This window comes from Cricetulus griseus, chromosome 4, assembly GCF_003668045.3.
Source record: "Cricetulus griseus strain 17A/GY chromosome 4, alternate assembly CriGri-PICRH-1.0, whole genome shotgun sequence".
Taxonomy (NCBI): domain Eukaryota; kingdom Metazoa; phylum Chordata; class Mammalia; order Rodentia; family Cricetidae; genus Cricetulus; species Cricetulus griseus.
The window spans coordinates 121486840-121504064 of NC_048597.1; the positions used below are offsets into that span (position 1 = coordinate 121486840).

The window sequence follows — 17225 nt, forward strand, 5'->3', positions numbered from 1 at the left end:
GAGAGAGGCAGAGAGGCACTGGAAGGCGACACCATGTAGCCGCCAAAGGAGTAACAGGTGCAGGCATTTTCCAGTAAGTCAAGACCACATGGAAATACATAGATCTATAAAAATGGGTTAATAATTAAGACAGAGCTAACCAATAAGAAGCCCTAGCCATTGGCCAACAGTTTAATAATTAATATAGCATCTCTGTGTTTACTGGGACTGAAGAGTGGTGGGACCTGGCAGGAAAAGAAAGTCCAGAAACAACATAATGTTTGTTAAGATAATTCATTCATTACACATTTGTACATTGCTCAATGCTTAAAAGCAGAGTGGTCCACACATTTAAAACCACAGAAGACTAAAATATGCAATTATACAAAATGATAACAAAAATATTATTGATTCCTTAAATATAGTACTTTAAATCTTAAATATTTGAACCACTGAAAAAGTACATTTCTTCATAAAAGTATCTAATGCCTCCAAATACCCCCACTTTATTATGAAATTCTTGAAGGTACACAGCATGGGTGTTACACATGTATTAAAATAAGAACCCAAGGAGCTCAACAACAAGGAAGACTAAAACAGACCTTCTGAACTAACATTTCAGACTAACTATATATTCTGTGTAAAACTTTGCAGCAACTGTCACTTTGCTAAGTTGTCCTGTGTTGCCTCAGATTTATTGATTTTTAAGAAACAGTGCTGCCCCACACTGGATCCACTGGTCCTGGTTGCCCCCACAGGGAACATCAATGTTGGTCACCACACGATCCCTCTCGGCACTTGTGTAAACAGGCAAAGAGATGCATTCGTCAGGGGAGTAAGGGCCATATGTACTCTGTTCAAAAGAAAAAAGAAATGATCTAAAATAAGCATCCAATACAGGCCTTCCAATTATTATGTGTACTAGAAATTAGAAGTTTCAAGTAAAGATTACTATAATAAACTCCTATATCCACAGCAGTTTACTCATGTTCAATCATGGATTCTTTAAAAACTTGCCTAGGACCAGGCGGTGGTGGTACATGTCTTTGATCCCAGCATTGGGGATGCAGAGACAGGCAGATCTCTGTGAGTTTGAGGCCAGCTTGGTCTACAAAGTGAGTTCCAGAGCTGTCACAAAGAGCAATCCTGTCTGAAACAAACAAACAAAAATCCAAAGTACCATAAAAAACAAACAGACAAAAAAACAAAACCTTGCCTAGGTACTGGGAAGATGACTCACTAGCAAATCAGAGGACCCTAGTTCAAGTCCTCAATAGGCACACAGGAGTTAGATACACAGTTCAGGAAGCTTTAATCCCAGTGCCTGAGGAGGCAGGAGGCTGAGACAGGAGAATCCCAGGAAGCCCATTGGCCACCTAGCCTGCTGTGTGCAGTGGTGCACAAGAAAATCCATCTCAAAGGCAAAGAACATCCAAGGTTGTCTTCTTACCTCTACAATGAACCAAATGTGTTCTCCCCCCCCCCATCTCTTGTGCAAGGGTGACTACACACACACACACACACACACACACACACACACACACACACACACACACACACACATTAAAACTTTTCTTTGGCCCCAAATACTGAGATATGGTGAAAATTTAACTTACACAATTTTATCTAGAAACCAAATAATATAGAAGTACATTTCTAAGTAGTGCATGTCTACAAAGAATTCCAGTTTCTTATTTATTATTGCCACAAAGTTCCATTTAGAAGGGATAGGTTGAATAAATGGATCTAATCTCCCTTTACGTTTAATATTTTCCTAGCACTCTCCCAGGGCAGCAGTGAGTACAGCTGCTTTTCTATGTTAGCTGGTGGACTCAGGCATTTTTGCTGTGGTTCAGTGCAATCATCTCACTGGTGCTCAAGCTGTGCAACCTTACCCAGTTCAAGCTGACCACTGAGTTTTGGGGTACTCACTCTTAATAGCTTCACCGTGTCTCTAGTGTGTCAGTGTACTGCAAGCTTGTATGCAACTTCTCTGACAGAAGTCAGGTAGATGATTCCTGGTCTCTTTTAAGAGAATTGCCATCAAAGATCGTCGTCTAGTAACTCACAGTCTAGAACTTTCCAGTGACTGGATCTCAGAAATAGGCATCTTTTTCAAAGAAGGGGTTTCAAACAAGTTCGTAATGGTGCTTCTAATTCCAATCTAATATGGGTGCTTGAACTGAATTTATGATCTCATTCAACCAATGAATTATTAGCATAATAGAGTTTGACTGGGATTTGAGCACTAAGATGATGAGTCAAGAATGAGACAGAAATGGATCAGAAGCCCATGGAGAGTATAACCATGGTAAGCATGGCCCATACAAATTAGCACACAAGTACAGTTATGTCTTTCAAATAGACATGATCATTCACATACGCATGGCTTTAGGATACGGAATACTTGTCTAGAAGCTAAGTATTTTGTTCCCTAGGTCAAGGGACATATGACCCTTGCATATGTCAGAGGAACTTCGAACTTTATTCATGTACACACTTTATTCTGAAATCATCTAGAAAAATTCATCCTTTTGGCACCTACTGCCTGTAGTGGATGATGCTATAACAAAAGATAAGAAAGTTTTCTTTATGGAAATATTTTTAAATCTTATTTTTAACTTTCAAGTAGGCATTATATAAACTCTTTTTAAAACCTTTTCCAACATGAGGACTTTGCTGAGACCCCTGAATTTTAACAATAAAACTTGCCACCTGCCCTGAGTCTCCCTGGTCACTTCCAGTGTGTGACTGTGTCAGTTACTCAACCTGCCATGTGGCAATGCTTTGCGTGCTCATGGTGCACCTATGTCATGAAGGCTGGGTGTTCCCACACAGAGAAAAGGTCCTTCAGTGCAGCTAATGGTTCAGCTTAGGAAAGACGCACATCAATTATCAAGAACACAACTTTAGGTAAAGAGTATTAAAACTGGGTCTTCTGGGATGTCATCCTGACAAAGTTTCTGAGACCATGGTAGGGTGAATTTCAGACTTCTGCCACCGACTCACTTCTCCAATTCTTCTTAAACGTAAAGCACCAGGCTTCCCAACATCAATGACTTCGTGCAAGCTCTCATCTGCTGCTATCTCTCAGTCCTTACAAACAGCAGACAGACATTATACCCTGCTGGACTGAGGGGATCTGAAGCTGACTGCTGGGGAAGGGCAGACTTTCCTGAGCACCTGGTGTTGGCAGCACAGTGAAAGACTTCAGGAGTCAACAAGAACAGGATGCAGGGATGCTGGGTACTCATTTACAGCTCACTGATTCCAAGTTCCTCCAAGCCTGCTCAGGGCTGTGAGTTTCCCATGATGTAAGGAGAGGTCACATTTTTTTTTCTCTCCTTAATCCTACAGCATTGTAAAACAAAGGGCCACTGTGGCTTCTTGACATTCCGCTCAGCATTTATCAGTCTCCTGGCTTTTTTAAAGCTCAGTGGCCTTGCTTTAGGGACCTAATCATAAATGATCCATGCAGAAGCAGAGCCAGAGATCTTAACAATTATACCTGCAAGGTCATTTGCTGCTGTTTTTTGCCTGAGTCAGAAAGCAGTTACTTTGACTTCTCTTTTTAATAAAGAATCTCTCTTTGAAAACATGTTTGGGGGTGGTTTGTGCCTAATCTGGGGTCTAGGAGCAAGCCCCCACTTTATGTATGAAATCACACTTGTCAAAGTTATCTGGCCCATGCATGTTTCTGGAATCAGAAAAAGCAGACAGCACTGGCTTCCTTACTTTACAAAGGGTACTAGATTGCTGGAGTTTTGACGCACATGTCCAAGCGGCACCATTCAGCATGAACCGAGGGAAGAACTTGGCATAGGGTGCTTAGAAATACTGCTCCGTGGGAAGTCCTAGCAGGTAGTGGTAGTGTTAGAGACCCCTCACTTGTGCTTTCAACAATGTCACCAGCATTATTTTCAGACAGGAAGAGGTAAATTAGAAAAGAAACTGAGTATTTACTTTACACTGGTGTAAAGAAGGCAAAGAACCTGGCAATACCCTTTAATACATATATTTGAATATCTAGACAAGTCATATAGAATGACGACTACTTCGTGAATGGCTCTTGGATGTGTGTATTGCTCAGCAGTCAAATGTGGTAGCACGTGAGGGGTTAGGCCCTCAGTTGGAGTTCAGGCTGGTTTGACTGCTAAATTACATTTGCTGATAAGCCCCATGTGGCACTGTTCCTAGAGAAAGACAAGGACAGACTGCAAGCCGACTTCCTGTGCAGGACCAGGAGGGGAGTCACCTGACACTGAGCCACACCAGAAGGCACAGAATATGAGATCTGACAAAGTGCTGGGTACAGGTTCAAGAAAAGTTTGTGTGGCAATCTGTCAGGCCTTGTGGAGCTCTTTTTGTGTGTGGAGATGAGGTTGACAGTTGGTCTCATGTCTGTTGTACTCCACCTTATTCTTGAGGTAACCTCTCACTAAGCCTGAAGCTCACTCACTGGGCTCCATGAGCTGGCAGCAAGACCCAGTCACTCTGCCTTCTCAGCGCTGGGAAGACAGGCTTACACTGCTGTGCCTGGCTTCTCATGTGGGGCTGGATTCCAAACCTGGTTTTCATGCTTATAGAGAAAGCACTCAACTTTATTGAGCTCTCTTCCAACCCTCTCAGAACTTTAATGTACACAATTTCCAGAGGAGAATACTAAGTTTGTTTATTGAACACTTTGCCACAGGGAGCTAATGTGGGATTAATGTCTAAAAGTATGTTGAGCAATACTTTGAAGAATGCCAAGTGCTTCTTTCAGCACTTGAACATGGCACTGGCTGAACTGGAGCAAGACTATCAATCTGCCTCCTGGAAGGATGCAGATAACCATTAATAGCATCCGAATCTGTGTTTTATTACCTTAGTCCACAGTTAAAGATTAAGACAAGCACATCAGCATTTTTCTTTTCCCTGTCCTTCAGAACTGCAACTCCATGACACCTCAGGGCAGCAGTATCACAGAGCACGCCTGACACTGACCAGCTGCGCCCTCAGATGCGGTGCTGCATGGAAACCTAAAGGCTGTTCCTCCATCGCCCATGACAGGTAGGCTTGCCTTTAAATGTGAAGAGCTGGGAATAAGAGATGCTCGCTGTACAGTGACTGGATTAGAAGCCACGATTCTTCTACTAGAGTGAAGTCTTTAGGGTTTTGGTTGTCAGATAATGTGGGATTTGTAGAAAACAAACAAACAAAAATCTTCTGTCTGGTTTAAAATGTTTGTCTCCAACGTTCTGAGCTAGTTTAAAGAATTCTGAACGTTCTTCAACACAGCAGCTGTGGAGTAGACACAGTAGCTCTTCTCCAAGGCTTCCACTGGCTTTGTTTCTCAAACTAAAATCAGGAAAATGTTGATGTTCTTTTCACATGGTGTGGAAGGAGCCACAGAAAATGTAGACAGCACTTTATTGCACAAATCACATTTAAATGAAGCGGAAGTTGAGGAGCATTCTAGACTGTCTCATTCCTCTGCACCATGACTAAGGATGTAACAAGCGGGGCCCCATCTCTGTAATGTCACCTGACCCCATCTCTGTAATGTCACCTGGCTTTTTTTTTCTTCAGATGTTTTTTATTTGAATTACAAACAAGATTGTTTTACATGACAATCCCTGTTCCCTCACCCTCTCCTCCTCCCCTACCATCCCACTCCCCCCAACTAAAACCCTACCTATCCCATATCCTTCCTGCTCCCCAGGGAGGGCAAGGCCTTCCATGGGGGGTGTCATCAGAGTCTACCTCTGGGATAGGGCCTAGGCCCACCCCAGTCACCTGACTTTTGCTGTTGTCTTTGCAACCCTAGTGGTCAGCATTTCTGAGATGTCTAAATGTAGCAAGTAGTCAATAACTGTAAGCATCACCAACTATAAGGAACTGTGGAGAGTAAGGAATTATTGTTCAATTTGACTAACATGTGTGCGGCATACTCTGGGCATTGTATTTCACATACATAGGAATGTGTCTGAGGCTCATAATGGTTCCACCGTCTTGCCGAATGACCAGATGTAAGGCACTGCTCTGGGAATGGCATAAACATGGGACTGTGTCTAAGCCCTCCACAACATCCCACGGTATCACCACCCTCTATTAATAAATGGGTTCAGCAAGGTTACTGTGTCTAAATTATAATTTGGGGAATGGAACCTGAATTGTGTTGGTCTCCAAAACTTTGTATTCATAAACTCTTAGCAATACATTTGATATTCTTCAAGGAATGAACATGTATGTGAAGAAAGGAGAAAAGTGGGCAAGCCCCAGGAAGTGCTTCCACCACAGTCATGGGAAATACAGAGGCTCTGGGGGAGAGGGAGCTTAAACTACAAGACATCATTATTTACCTTTAGCTCTTTATGGGACAGATACCAGCTTCATTTGACTTTTCCTTAGTGCAATTCTTTCCAAATGATTTCTGGCTTAAAGTATAGGAATACATGGAATAGGGATAGTACACGAACTAGAATATTGAAAAGCATCAGTTCCTAGTCGGATGTAGTCTGCAGCCTGATTTTGCTGCTCACTGGTGTGGCAGTCCTGACTGGCAGGGCTGAGGTCAGGTAATCTCCCTCTTTCCTTCTAGCCATCACTCTTCATGCTCTGATTTGACTACAGGTGTCGCTCCTTCAGCGAGCCATCACAGTCATTACATGGATTTCAGTTTCACTTGGCAAAGAAGGAGAACTTCACATGACTTAGACACATTAGAATTCATCAAGTTCATACACAACTTTATATGGTGCAGTTAAAACCCTGGGCAAATTCCATGCTAAGCTAGACAGTACAACTCTGAGCATTTACAACCTAAGATCAAAAACCACATAGCCCATAATTACCACCTTTTGATAGACATTTCTGAAAAAAGACAACTATTCTTCTGATCTCCATTCTTTATCTGAAAGTCATCCTGACACTGTGGGGAAATGAATCTCCATGGGTGGGGAACCTCATAGACAGGTTGCTCTTTTGGCTCTCTGAACAGTGCCTAGCTAGTTTTTTATGTTCAAACACCCAGATGCTTTTGATCTTTGTAAAATGTGTAACTTCAAACTTCACTGTGGCATTTCCTAATGAGAAAAACTCATCTTTCCTGTAGTGAACAGCATTTTGCAGTTCAGTGGATGGAGGATTACAGTCTATTTATGCATACATTTTCAATCTTAGGCTTCAGAGTTAAGAAGTTATATGCCTCATCTAAAACCATGTCCTATTTTAAAGATGCATGTGTGCCTCTAGGTTCTACCAGTGAAGAATAAAACTCTCAATCACTGAAAAGCAGGAGCATGATGTCATGGTGTGAGGTCAGACCTCTGACACGCATTACCACGTGACCCAGTATAGAAGTTACTTTCCTATTACTGTGCCAAAGCCCTATGACCCAGGCAATTTACAGAAGGAAGGGTGTCTTTAGGCTGATTGTCCCACAACAACAGAAGTCCAGGATGGCAGAATGGAGACGTGGTGGCTGTAAGACATGGAAACTGACGAGGTAACACTTGGAACTGTAGCAGGAAGCAGGGAGTACAAACTGAGAATGGCGCATGGCTTTTAAACCGCAAAGCCCACCCCCAATGACTACTTCCTCCTGAGTCTCCGGAGCACACCAACCACCCCTGATGACTACTTTCTCCAACAAGGCCACACTGCCTGAGCCTCCCGAGCACACCAACTGGCAACTTGTAGTTTTTATCTAAGTTGTTCTATTTACCAATAAAGACTTGGGAGTCAGATGTTGTGGTGAAAACCTGCTAGTTCAGAGAACCCATGAAGCAACCAGATGACCTTCCTTTTTGGCTGGAGACCCAGCAAGAGAAGCATCTCTCCACTTGTCCCAGCCAAAAGGGCTATGAATCTCTAAGTCCCTCCCTATTCCTTCCTGTTCACCTTTCTATCTGTATTCCTGGCTCCTCTGTCCTCTCGATGACTAATTCCTGTCCACTAGTTGATGGCTCCACTCCCTGAGTCAAGTTTCACAATGCGGTTAAATATCCCACAACAGCAGCCAACATCCTTATTCTGACCATCACACCTGGCTACTTGCGGTGCCTGATCTTGGGAAAGCCTTGACCTGTGTGGCTCACATGACTTACCTGAAACCATGTAACCATGAAACTATGTCTTGGTCCAAGAGGCTGCAGAGGAAGATTCAGGCCACACTGTGACAGCTGGTCTAAGAGGCCTGCAGAGGAAAGGCTCAAGCCACACTATGACCCTAATCTTTAGCTCAGGGGTTTGCTCTAATTACACACAGTTTTTAGTAAACTGTTTCCAAAACAAAATGGTTTAAAAATCTTTACCTCTTCAAAATACACTAATTACAAATTTGTTAATGTACAGGTAAAATGGGAAAGCAAACCAAAAACACATGCTATGAATATTTTGTGGAACAGTAAAATCCAAGAGTGAACCAATGAGATTAGAAGCTGTTTATCCAAATGCTTACCTGTGGAGTCCAGCCCATAAAGCAAGGGAGAACTGATGACACGCTGGGAGAATCGTGCTGGTTTTCTGAAAGGCGATTGCCATCAAAGCTGCAACCTTCCAGTAACAAACCACTGATCTGCCACAGAAAAGTAGAAAGTGTTACAGTATAAATATCAAATCCTGAAATGCCAGGTATACACAGTTAGATCTTAAGCTCAAAGGCCCAGTGTCCCAAATGCTGTGAAAACAGATTTTGTTTGGAGAACACAGAAAATCTGAATCAATGTTCACTGTGAACTCTTTAGACAGAGGTCTTACTTTTTAGCTAATATTCTAGGAAAAACTTGGCATAGACCGTATAACCACAGGTACCAGAAATATAGAGACATAAGTCAAATTAACTCTTTTCCACAAAGTGGGGGAGAGAAGCCTAGTCAGAGAATGAACATGTAATCCTGACTTGTTTTCTAACACTTTTTATTTGCCCTGCTGTGTGGAGTTGAGACAGTAAAGGAGAAAGTTTTACACAGTAGTAGTAGTAGTAGTAGTGTAAACTGAAGACATCTGAAATTAAAACATGGCTCTTAAAGTGATGTTAGCTACAGCTTCTTAGTGGCCATTTTATTCATTTTTCCAGTGTGACTTGCCCTAGCTAAAGGCAGCAGGTCAAATAGTAGCTTACATTCACAGCTGTTCAACAGTCTGCCTCTACAGTCTTGTCTATTTTCTCATGGTGCATGCATGATATCCAACACAATCTATCTTAATAGCTTCAAGTTTTAACAACTGACCAATAGCCTGACTTGAGAGCACTGAATTTCAAAGTCTTTTACAAAAATGCAAAAGTGATATATATTCAAGAAAGCATATACTAAATTTTGAACTTTCTGCGGCTAGTATATATGGGCCACCATGACTACATGGCAGACATTGGCGGCGGCAGGGAGCTACGGCTTCTAGACAGCCACCTGGTCACACTGAGAGCCACTAAGTGCCTGGCTCTGCCTGGATGGTAGGAGGTGCCATGTCACTGTGCTTGAGGTCTTCCCTTCCTTGATAACTGATGATGGAGGTCACCCTTCCTTATGCTTACTAGCTACTTTTACGTCTTTTTTGTAAAAAGTTTATTTAGGTGTTTTGCCCATGTTTTATTTCCTCCTTCCTGAAATGCAGGACGAATACTGACCAGAAATGACTGCTATGAAAGTAGCTGTATACCAAGGAGGAAAGTGTTGCCAGTAACATCTCCTCTTGTACTGGCTGTGACTGGAGTTCAACAGATAGACCCCAACATCACCCTATTGCTGAAGAACTTCTATGAGTAATATAACAGTTCTCCAGACAACTTCCAGTCACACCTGTACTGGGACAACAAACCAGGCTCCACAGGACAGAGACTCACTCCCATGAAGTATCAAAGCAGAAGTTCTACAACCCAAGGTCAGCACAAGGAAGAGGCACTATCAAATCTGGGTTGTTTTGGCCTAAGAAATGGACAAACAAATGTCCTTCCAAGAGAAGGCAGAAATAATGGCACACCCTAGGGTGACAACCTGACATGGCAATGAAATGTATGTAAAACTGTCTGATACACAGGAAATGTTCATTAAAGTTCAGCCAATGTTGCTCATCTGGGAACATAAAATTATACGGACAACCCACTGAAGTGAGACAGTGGGTAATTCTGACCAGAGGACATCACGATGCTTTCTAGATAACTGAATGCATTCTATCAGCTCATTCACGTATGAAGCAAACAGATGCTCAAACACTTCATTGAGCCCATGAGGCAGCCCTCAAGTGTGATCCACATGTCTGCATACATTTAGGGAATAGTTTTACCATTTATGGATGTACTTAGCAACTGTATAGTTTATTTATTTTGTTTCCAACCTAAATACAAAAGGCAATGTGCTGTATGTACTATTGCACAAACTTTCTCAGCATTGATTTTAAGATGTTCCATTCTGCTCTTCTGTCTATTTCTGCTGAGAAGTTTCAAGTCATTTTTAACTGTTTCTTGGAAGTTCTTATTATTTTTCTCTTTGGAAATCATAAATATATTTTCCTGTAATTTTATTTGTAGATGTCAACCTTTTATGCTTTCAGAATCAACTTACTAATTTTATCAGCATGTCCAATCTGTGGCCGAGAATGCAGTCCAACACCAAATCATAAACTTACTTAAAATATATATTTTTAATATTCTGCTACTTGATTAAGCAGTTCTTGGGATGAAATCTGTAGGTGACAATGCTGTGCACTATGTTTCTCTTCAGGAACAGGTCCTTTGTGGACATGGGATATCATTTCACTATATTCCATCAGTCTATCTTTTTTTACAGGAATGGCCTGCTGTCTCGGTTGCCACAGCTTAATAACAATGATCCTAAAGCTGCTCCCATTGTGAGGTGGTTTCTTCTCTACCTCTTGGACTTAGAGTCAGCTTGTGACCTGTTTTCATCTGTTATTTTTAATAAGACTTTAAACAAGATTTTCCCTCTTGGAATGCTATGCTGAGCCATGAGATAAAGGAAGTCTCATCTCCAGCAGCATGAGAGGATACATGGAGCAGAACTGGGGTGGTTCAGGGCACAGCCAGCAGGAGCTTCGGAAGTGAGTTAGGCCAGCACTGACCCTCATGTGGTGCTGACCTGACTGGAGCTAGTTGCCTTTGCACTGGAGCACTTTCATTGTCTCTGTGTGGTCACGACTGACAAGTACATTTTTAAATAACATACTGAATTTTGGTTTTTCAAGATGTGGTAAGTATAACTAAAGTTTTATATTACATCATATACATTTTAGTGGAAGGTCTTTCATGTTAAATCTTACACAATTAGTTTGTAATCTATGGTTGAGCCCTGTTGATTGTACATTATAAGGATAGATGCCTGTGAATTAGAAATGTCCATTTCACCTCAGTAATGCATTTCAAAGTTAAACATCCCAAATTGGTACCTTAATCTGCAGCTTTGCTTCTGGAAGTCGGCCTTTCCAGGATGCTACAAATTTAAGGCTATCCACGGAGCAGCCCATTGCCCTGTAAAAGCAAAGCAGCAAATGTCATGAGAAGTAACTCTTCAATGTGCATGTATAGGTCTAGCAATTGAGCACATGCTTAGCAAGCATAAGGCAGGGGAGGGGATGTGTGTGTGTCTTTTGGGGGCTCAATTCCTAGAACCAAACCCCAAACATACAAAACAATGTCCTTAGGAAATAAAGTAACAATATAGCTATTTTCAATAACTTGTTTAAATCCAAATACAATGTTCAAGTAAGAACTACTGAATTAAGTACAATGCCTAAGATTTTAACATCAGTTGCTTAAATGTCAATCTTCCAGTGTTTTAGGTAGAGGGCTTTTGACTTTTTCTTATATTCTCCACTCTGATTATGGCCCTCAAATCTTAGCACATAAAAGATACTAAGTTTTTATTGAATGAACAAAATATCCTGAGTAAAGATAAGTCTCAAGTAATAGACTTCCTCCTCCTCCTTAGAATATTCTAGCAATCCTCTTTCTTTATGCTCTACCTTGTTACAATCAGGGTCTATATACATGGCAGTAAGCTGACACTGGTGCAAAGACCAGCCTGACCTTAACAATCAGTTCTGTTCACCACAAAAGTTATCCAGAGCAGCCTCCTAAAAGATCCTGCAAAATCATGTTTTCATGTAGTCTAGGCTGGTAACCACCAGCCACCTGTGGTTACTAAACACTGGTGAGCATAGCTAATGTGCCCAAGAAAGTAAACCCTTAATCCCTTTAAATAGACAACTGGATACTATTTTGGACAGTGCAAGTCTGAATTAAAAAAAAAAAAAAGACCAAACTTAGGGAATTAAAATTTTACCAATTCTAATTGGTAAATTTACCAATTACCAATTCTAATTCTAATTTACCAATTCAATAGCAATACCAATGCTATTGAAATTAAAAGTTGACTGTTATTAAAGGCAAGCTATTAGGAGGAATAATAAACCTATATAGGTTTCAGGAATAAATTTACTCTTGACAATCAGGATAATGTGTCTCTATGGATTAAGTGAAATATAATTACCCCCAGGGAGGAAAAGGTTTTCATTTTCACTACCTTGCAGTTTCCTGGCGAAGAGCATTAAGGAATGTGTCTGGATGGAAGAGTTCAGACAGGTCAAGTGTATCAGAGAGAAGAGCTTGCTTTTCAGCTTTATCGACCCAGTTCTAAAGGAATGAAGAATAAACACAGAGATATATACTTAGGCATAAACCATTCTCAATGAGTGTTACATAGTCATTTTCCAATTGCTCTGAAACAGCATCTAGAAAAAATTGAGACTCTCACTTTGCCTTGCAAAAGCCTGGTGTAGTAATCTGGCATCTCTATTCACCACACATAAGCCTTCTTGTGCAACCTTATTAATGATAAAAATCTGTCCACAATGAAATGTAAAATGGGACATTTCAGGTTATGTATAGCATTTGGGGTTTGGGCCCTCACCAGCAAGCAGTTATGCATGCTCCTTGTACACTGGAGACACACTTGCAAATCCTGAGTCCTGAGCACGCTCCCTTCCCAGCAACACACTGGCCAATGGCTGAGAGGAAATGAGTCTCTGCCAACAGGCTGTAGTGTAGTCTCCTCATACATGCTATGTCAGGAGTCACATGTGTCAACATACAGTATGTTGGATAAAAATCTAAAAGCAGACACTTGGAACAAATGTAACAGCAATCTTGTACAACAGTCAAGTGCAGGTTGACATTAAATAACTGTGCATACCACAGGCTGCAAGTTAGACCCTTGCTTTAACCAATGAGGTCAAAGGTCTTGCTGAAGGTCACACAGCAGCAGTTAAAACCAAGATATAAGCCAGGCAGCTAAGTGATTGGTTTCTGCTAAGATTTCCTGAAGGTCCCGATGCTAAAAGGTGGCTTCCTGGTATTTTCTGAAGTAGTCTATCACTTCAGCTGGTACACAGAGGTGAGACACAGGAATGTCAGCCATTAACCCATCAAAGATGGCCATTTACTCAGTCATTTGTTTTACATAATTTATAAACAGTCTAAGAAAACTATTAGTGCTACATTAACAGAAATCAATGAGCTTCATGCTCTATAACAGTCCTCTTCATACCTCTGCAGCTCAGGCAGGATGAGACTGTTATTATAACAAGAAGACTCTTTAGTTTTCATGTTTGCATAGTTGTCTCAATGTAATTGACCAGTACTAAGATCTGTGACAAAGGTGTCTCTATATCCTTGTAGTAGACATGTGTTGATTTTTTAATGAAAGATTTAAAAAGAGATTCTATAAACAACTGCAAATCTCTTTCTCAGATATTATGCTATACAATAATGCTGTGTATACTTTATCTGTGTTTCATTATTAGCTAAACATCCAAGAAATTGCTCTTTTAAATGAATCATTTAATATAAATATTTACAATTAAAATATTAATACTTTAAAATCAATTTTGAATTCTAATACCCTAAAGGGCTATTACCAGAAGTGGATTTACATATGCTCAAACTAATTAAAAACTAGAGATAATCAGATTTTTTACTTCATTAAAGTTCAGATTAAGATAATTAGTCAAGGAGGAAAAGTTTCTTTGGTAAAAATGTTATTAGTCCATGGGAAAAAAATGTGTTAGCTACTAAGGTTAAAGCAAGATTAATTAAGGTGCTGTTTGATAGCTAAGGCTTACATAATGAAGCCTCTTTTAATGGCTGTAATAACTGATTAGCAAACCTCACATTAAGGGCAGAATTGCTTTTCTCCACATTTAAACTATACTTACACTGATTTATGAGCATGCAAATTCAGAGTTAGGCACCAGCGCTTTTAATAAGAAATGTGTACAGACAAACTGGGGTCAGAACAAAACTGCAGTGAGAAGAATCACATACAATTTCCTAGATACGGCTCCACTGACTGGGGGGTTTCAGATAACCTCTCATCTCATCTACAATTATGAGTCTTTATATCTGTAATTCTTTAAATGATGCATAACAAATAGAGTTACAGAGCTAGGTGAGTGAACAGCTAGCAGGATGGCCTGAGAAATAGGCTAGGAAATTTCTTAAACATCATATAAAACATAACCTCAGAATAGTATGCAGGACAACTCCTACTTAGGCCACAAAGCATCCTGGAGAAGGTCAAACATAGTTTCTTATTATACCACAAATGAAATGACTTTCCAAAGTGAAATATGGAAAAATTTTAAAATACTGCAATGTCAGAATATCTAAGAATGCCAATGGAGTCATGTGAAGGGAATTCTGTGTGCTTGTGAGAAAACTCCAAAAACACAAGAGTCTAGTGACCTTAGTTTCTTCAAGAACCCCAATTGCTATAGGCTCTAGGGTTCATGCCCCTTCCTGGTGTATTGGATAGGAGTGAGTTTACTTTAGATTACTAATTACAATGGCTATTATTCGTTTATATGCCTCTCTGAAAAACATGCTTTTTTTGATACGTGACTTGCCCTCGTGATTTCACACTTTCATGTGACTCTTCTTAACCCTCTGAATAAAATTGGGTATGGCAGGAGACTTCAGTCTGCCCCAATTTGAGTCTCCATTCTCCCAGGTCCAACTGTCAACTAAAGTAGGAAGCAGTGCAATACTGACTGCTAGCTTAGGATGGTTTAGGAGCATTTACTCTACGACAAAAGCTTACAAGATAGGAGAGATGAGATACCACAAATAACTGACAAAAGGGAAAAAGGAGAAAAATGACATTAAAAAGTAGTGTCTTATCCAAGTTCTATTTCTTTATGAATTCTCTATATAGACTTGTATAATAAAACTGTTTCCTCATTAACATACTTAGTTAAGGAATAGTTCAACTGTAATACAACCAAATATCATTTTTATACAACCTAGGCATATTACATGTGTGTATTTTTGTCACATTCTACAGAAATTCTCTGCAGCTCCTTAAAATGAGATCACAAGGCAAAGGAAGTTGGACTACAGGGAAATCTGATTACACGAGTATTACAAAATTAAAGCACACAGCCAACTCCCCACCAGGGGCTTTCTGGCCACCACATGTGGCCTGAAGACCCAGGAAAGTATCTGATTGTTCCTCTCAGCTCTTGCTATATTTCACTTGAAAGGGACCACCACCTCATCAGTCTCACTCCCTAACTTTGAGACTCTCCAGCCATCACATGTGGCCTGGGGACCCAGAGCTGCATAAAAGAATGTAATCACCTTCATAAAACTGAACTCCAAATGGATCAAAGAGCTCAACAGAAGACAAGAATCCCTAAATTGGACAGAGAAGAAAGCAAGGAATACATAGACACAGGAAAGGATTTTCTGAACAGGACCCCAAAAGCTCAGGCATTAAGACTGAAAATAAGTGGGACGAAACAGCGAAGCTCTATAAAGCAAATAGCACCACCACTGGAGTGAAGGCGCAGAATGAACCTGGACAGAAGGTTAGCATCCAGAGCATACAATAAACTCAAACAGCTAAACACAGAAAAACAATCAACCCAATGTAAAATAGGGCATGGACTTAAACAAAGGACAACATACAACCAGGAGGAACCCTCCTTACAGCAGTCAGATCACAGCTCCAACAGGGCTTGAGTCACCATCAGTTGCTATCTGTGTAATCCAGCTGCACACTGCAGGTTTTTCTCCACATTATCGATGATTGAAAAAGAAAACCACGACTAGACAGCAGACATCTTGAAGAGTGTGGCACAACCATTTCAAATGACATAAAAATGAGTTTATGTTTTATGTAAAGTCCTGTCATTCTTACTACTAAAGTTATTTCAATAGGTAAGTCTATGTACCATAGTTAGAGCCATACACTCAGCTACTAAATAATCCATTCTCACCTGAATTGCAAGGGCACGGGCTACAAGACCTCGAAGGTACTGGAGGGGATCCTCGGGGCCTTCCCATTTGCTCTGCCAGGTGAGAGGACACTGCAGTATAAAGAGAGAAAATTAGCTTACATGGATGACAATGTGTATAGGCTTTCAACATCAGTGTGGAGGAAGGAATATCTAAAGCTAAAACGGGATTCATTAGATACAAAACCTCTTAAAGGAATGAACACATCTACTCATCAACAACATTTTCTTGAAGTGATATATGGTACAGTATGAAATCAAAGTAAAATTTAAAATTGCTAAAGATAAAAAGGGTCTTGGTCCCTACAGGATTTTTTCAAGCCATGCTTAAAGTAGCCCACATGAATTCACCCACAAGGATGCTGGGTAGAAGAGACATTAACTAAAGTGTGTGCCCTAAATTAAAACCAGTAAGTAAAATAATGTAACAGCTCTCTTATAATAACTGTCTTTCTAATAGCTGACGACTTTGAGTCTCCACTACTATGCACTACTGTGCTTTAAAAGAATTGGAAAGTACATATATACTATAACACACTTCTGTGCCTGTTTTCTGGAGTTTTGATATATTTAATAAATATCAGCAAATTTTGTATTATTTTAAGTACAGTAACAACATAATGATTTTATGCCCTATTCATCCTCTGACCATGTAAGTGAGAAAATACTACTCATCAATAATGTGCAGAAAACTAGAAACATGTAATATCCACATAGCAGAAAGGAACTTAAAAGACATCACGTACTTCAGAGGCATCTAACCACTCTTAGAAATAAGTGTCAGAGTCAGGACTAAACAGACGTGGGTTTAAAACGTAAGTTTAAATAAACAAACTGAAAATGTATCTCAAGAATGAGAAAACAAACCAGGTGCAAACCCAGGAGACATGAAATAACAAACACCACAGTAGAAATATGTAAAACAGAATAAAAATCATTAATGATCAACAAAC

At 40.3% G+C, this 17225-nt stretch overlaps 1 protein-coding gene across 4 annotated transcripts in view; it reads right to left on the minus strand.

The window, feature by feature from the left end:
• Positions 1–257: 257 nt before the first annotated feature.
• The window catches only part of Dync2h1 (dynein cytoplasmic 2 heavy chain 1), a 204859-nt gene continuing 187891 nt past the window's right edge, over positions 258–17225 (minus strand). For all 4 annotated transcript variants that reach the window (XM_027415175.2, XM_027415174.2, XM_027415173.2 and 1 more), the window contains 5 exons: positions 16255–16344; positions 12501–12610; positions 11365–11446; positions 8423–8539; positions 258–832 (listed from right to left, as the gene is read on the minus strand). In XM_027415175.2, the coding sequence (XP_027270976.1) occupies positions 674–832; positions 8423–8539; positions 11365–11446; positions 12501–12610; positions 16255–16344 (558 nt within the window). In that variant the 3' untranslated portion in view covers positions 258–673. The remainder of the gene's footprint in view (positions 833–8422; positions 8540–11364; positions 11447–12500; positions 12611–16254; positions 16345–17225) is intronic.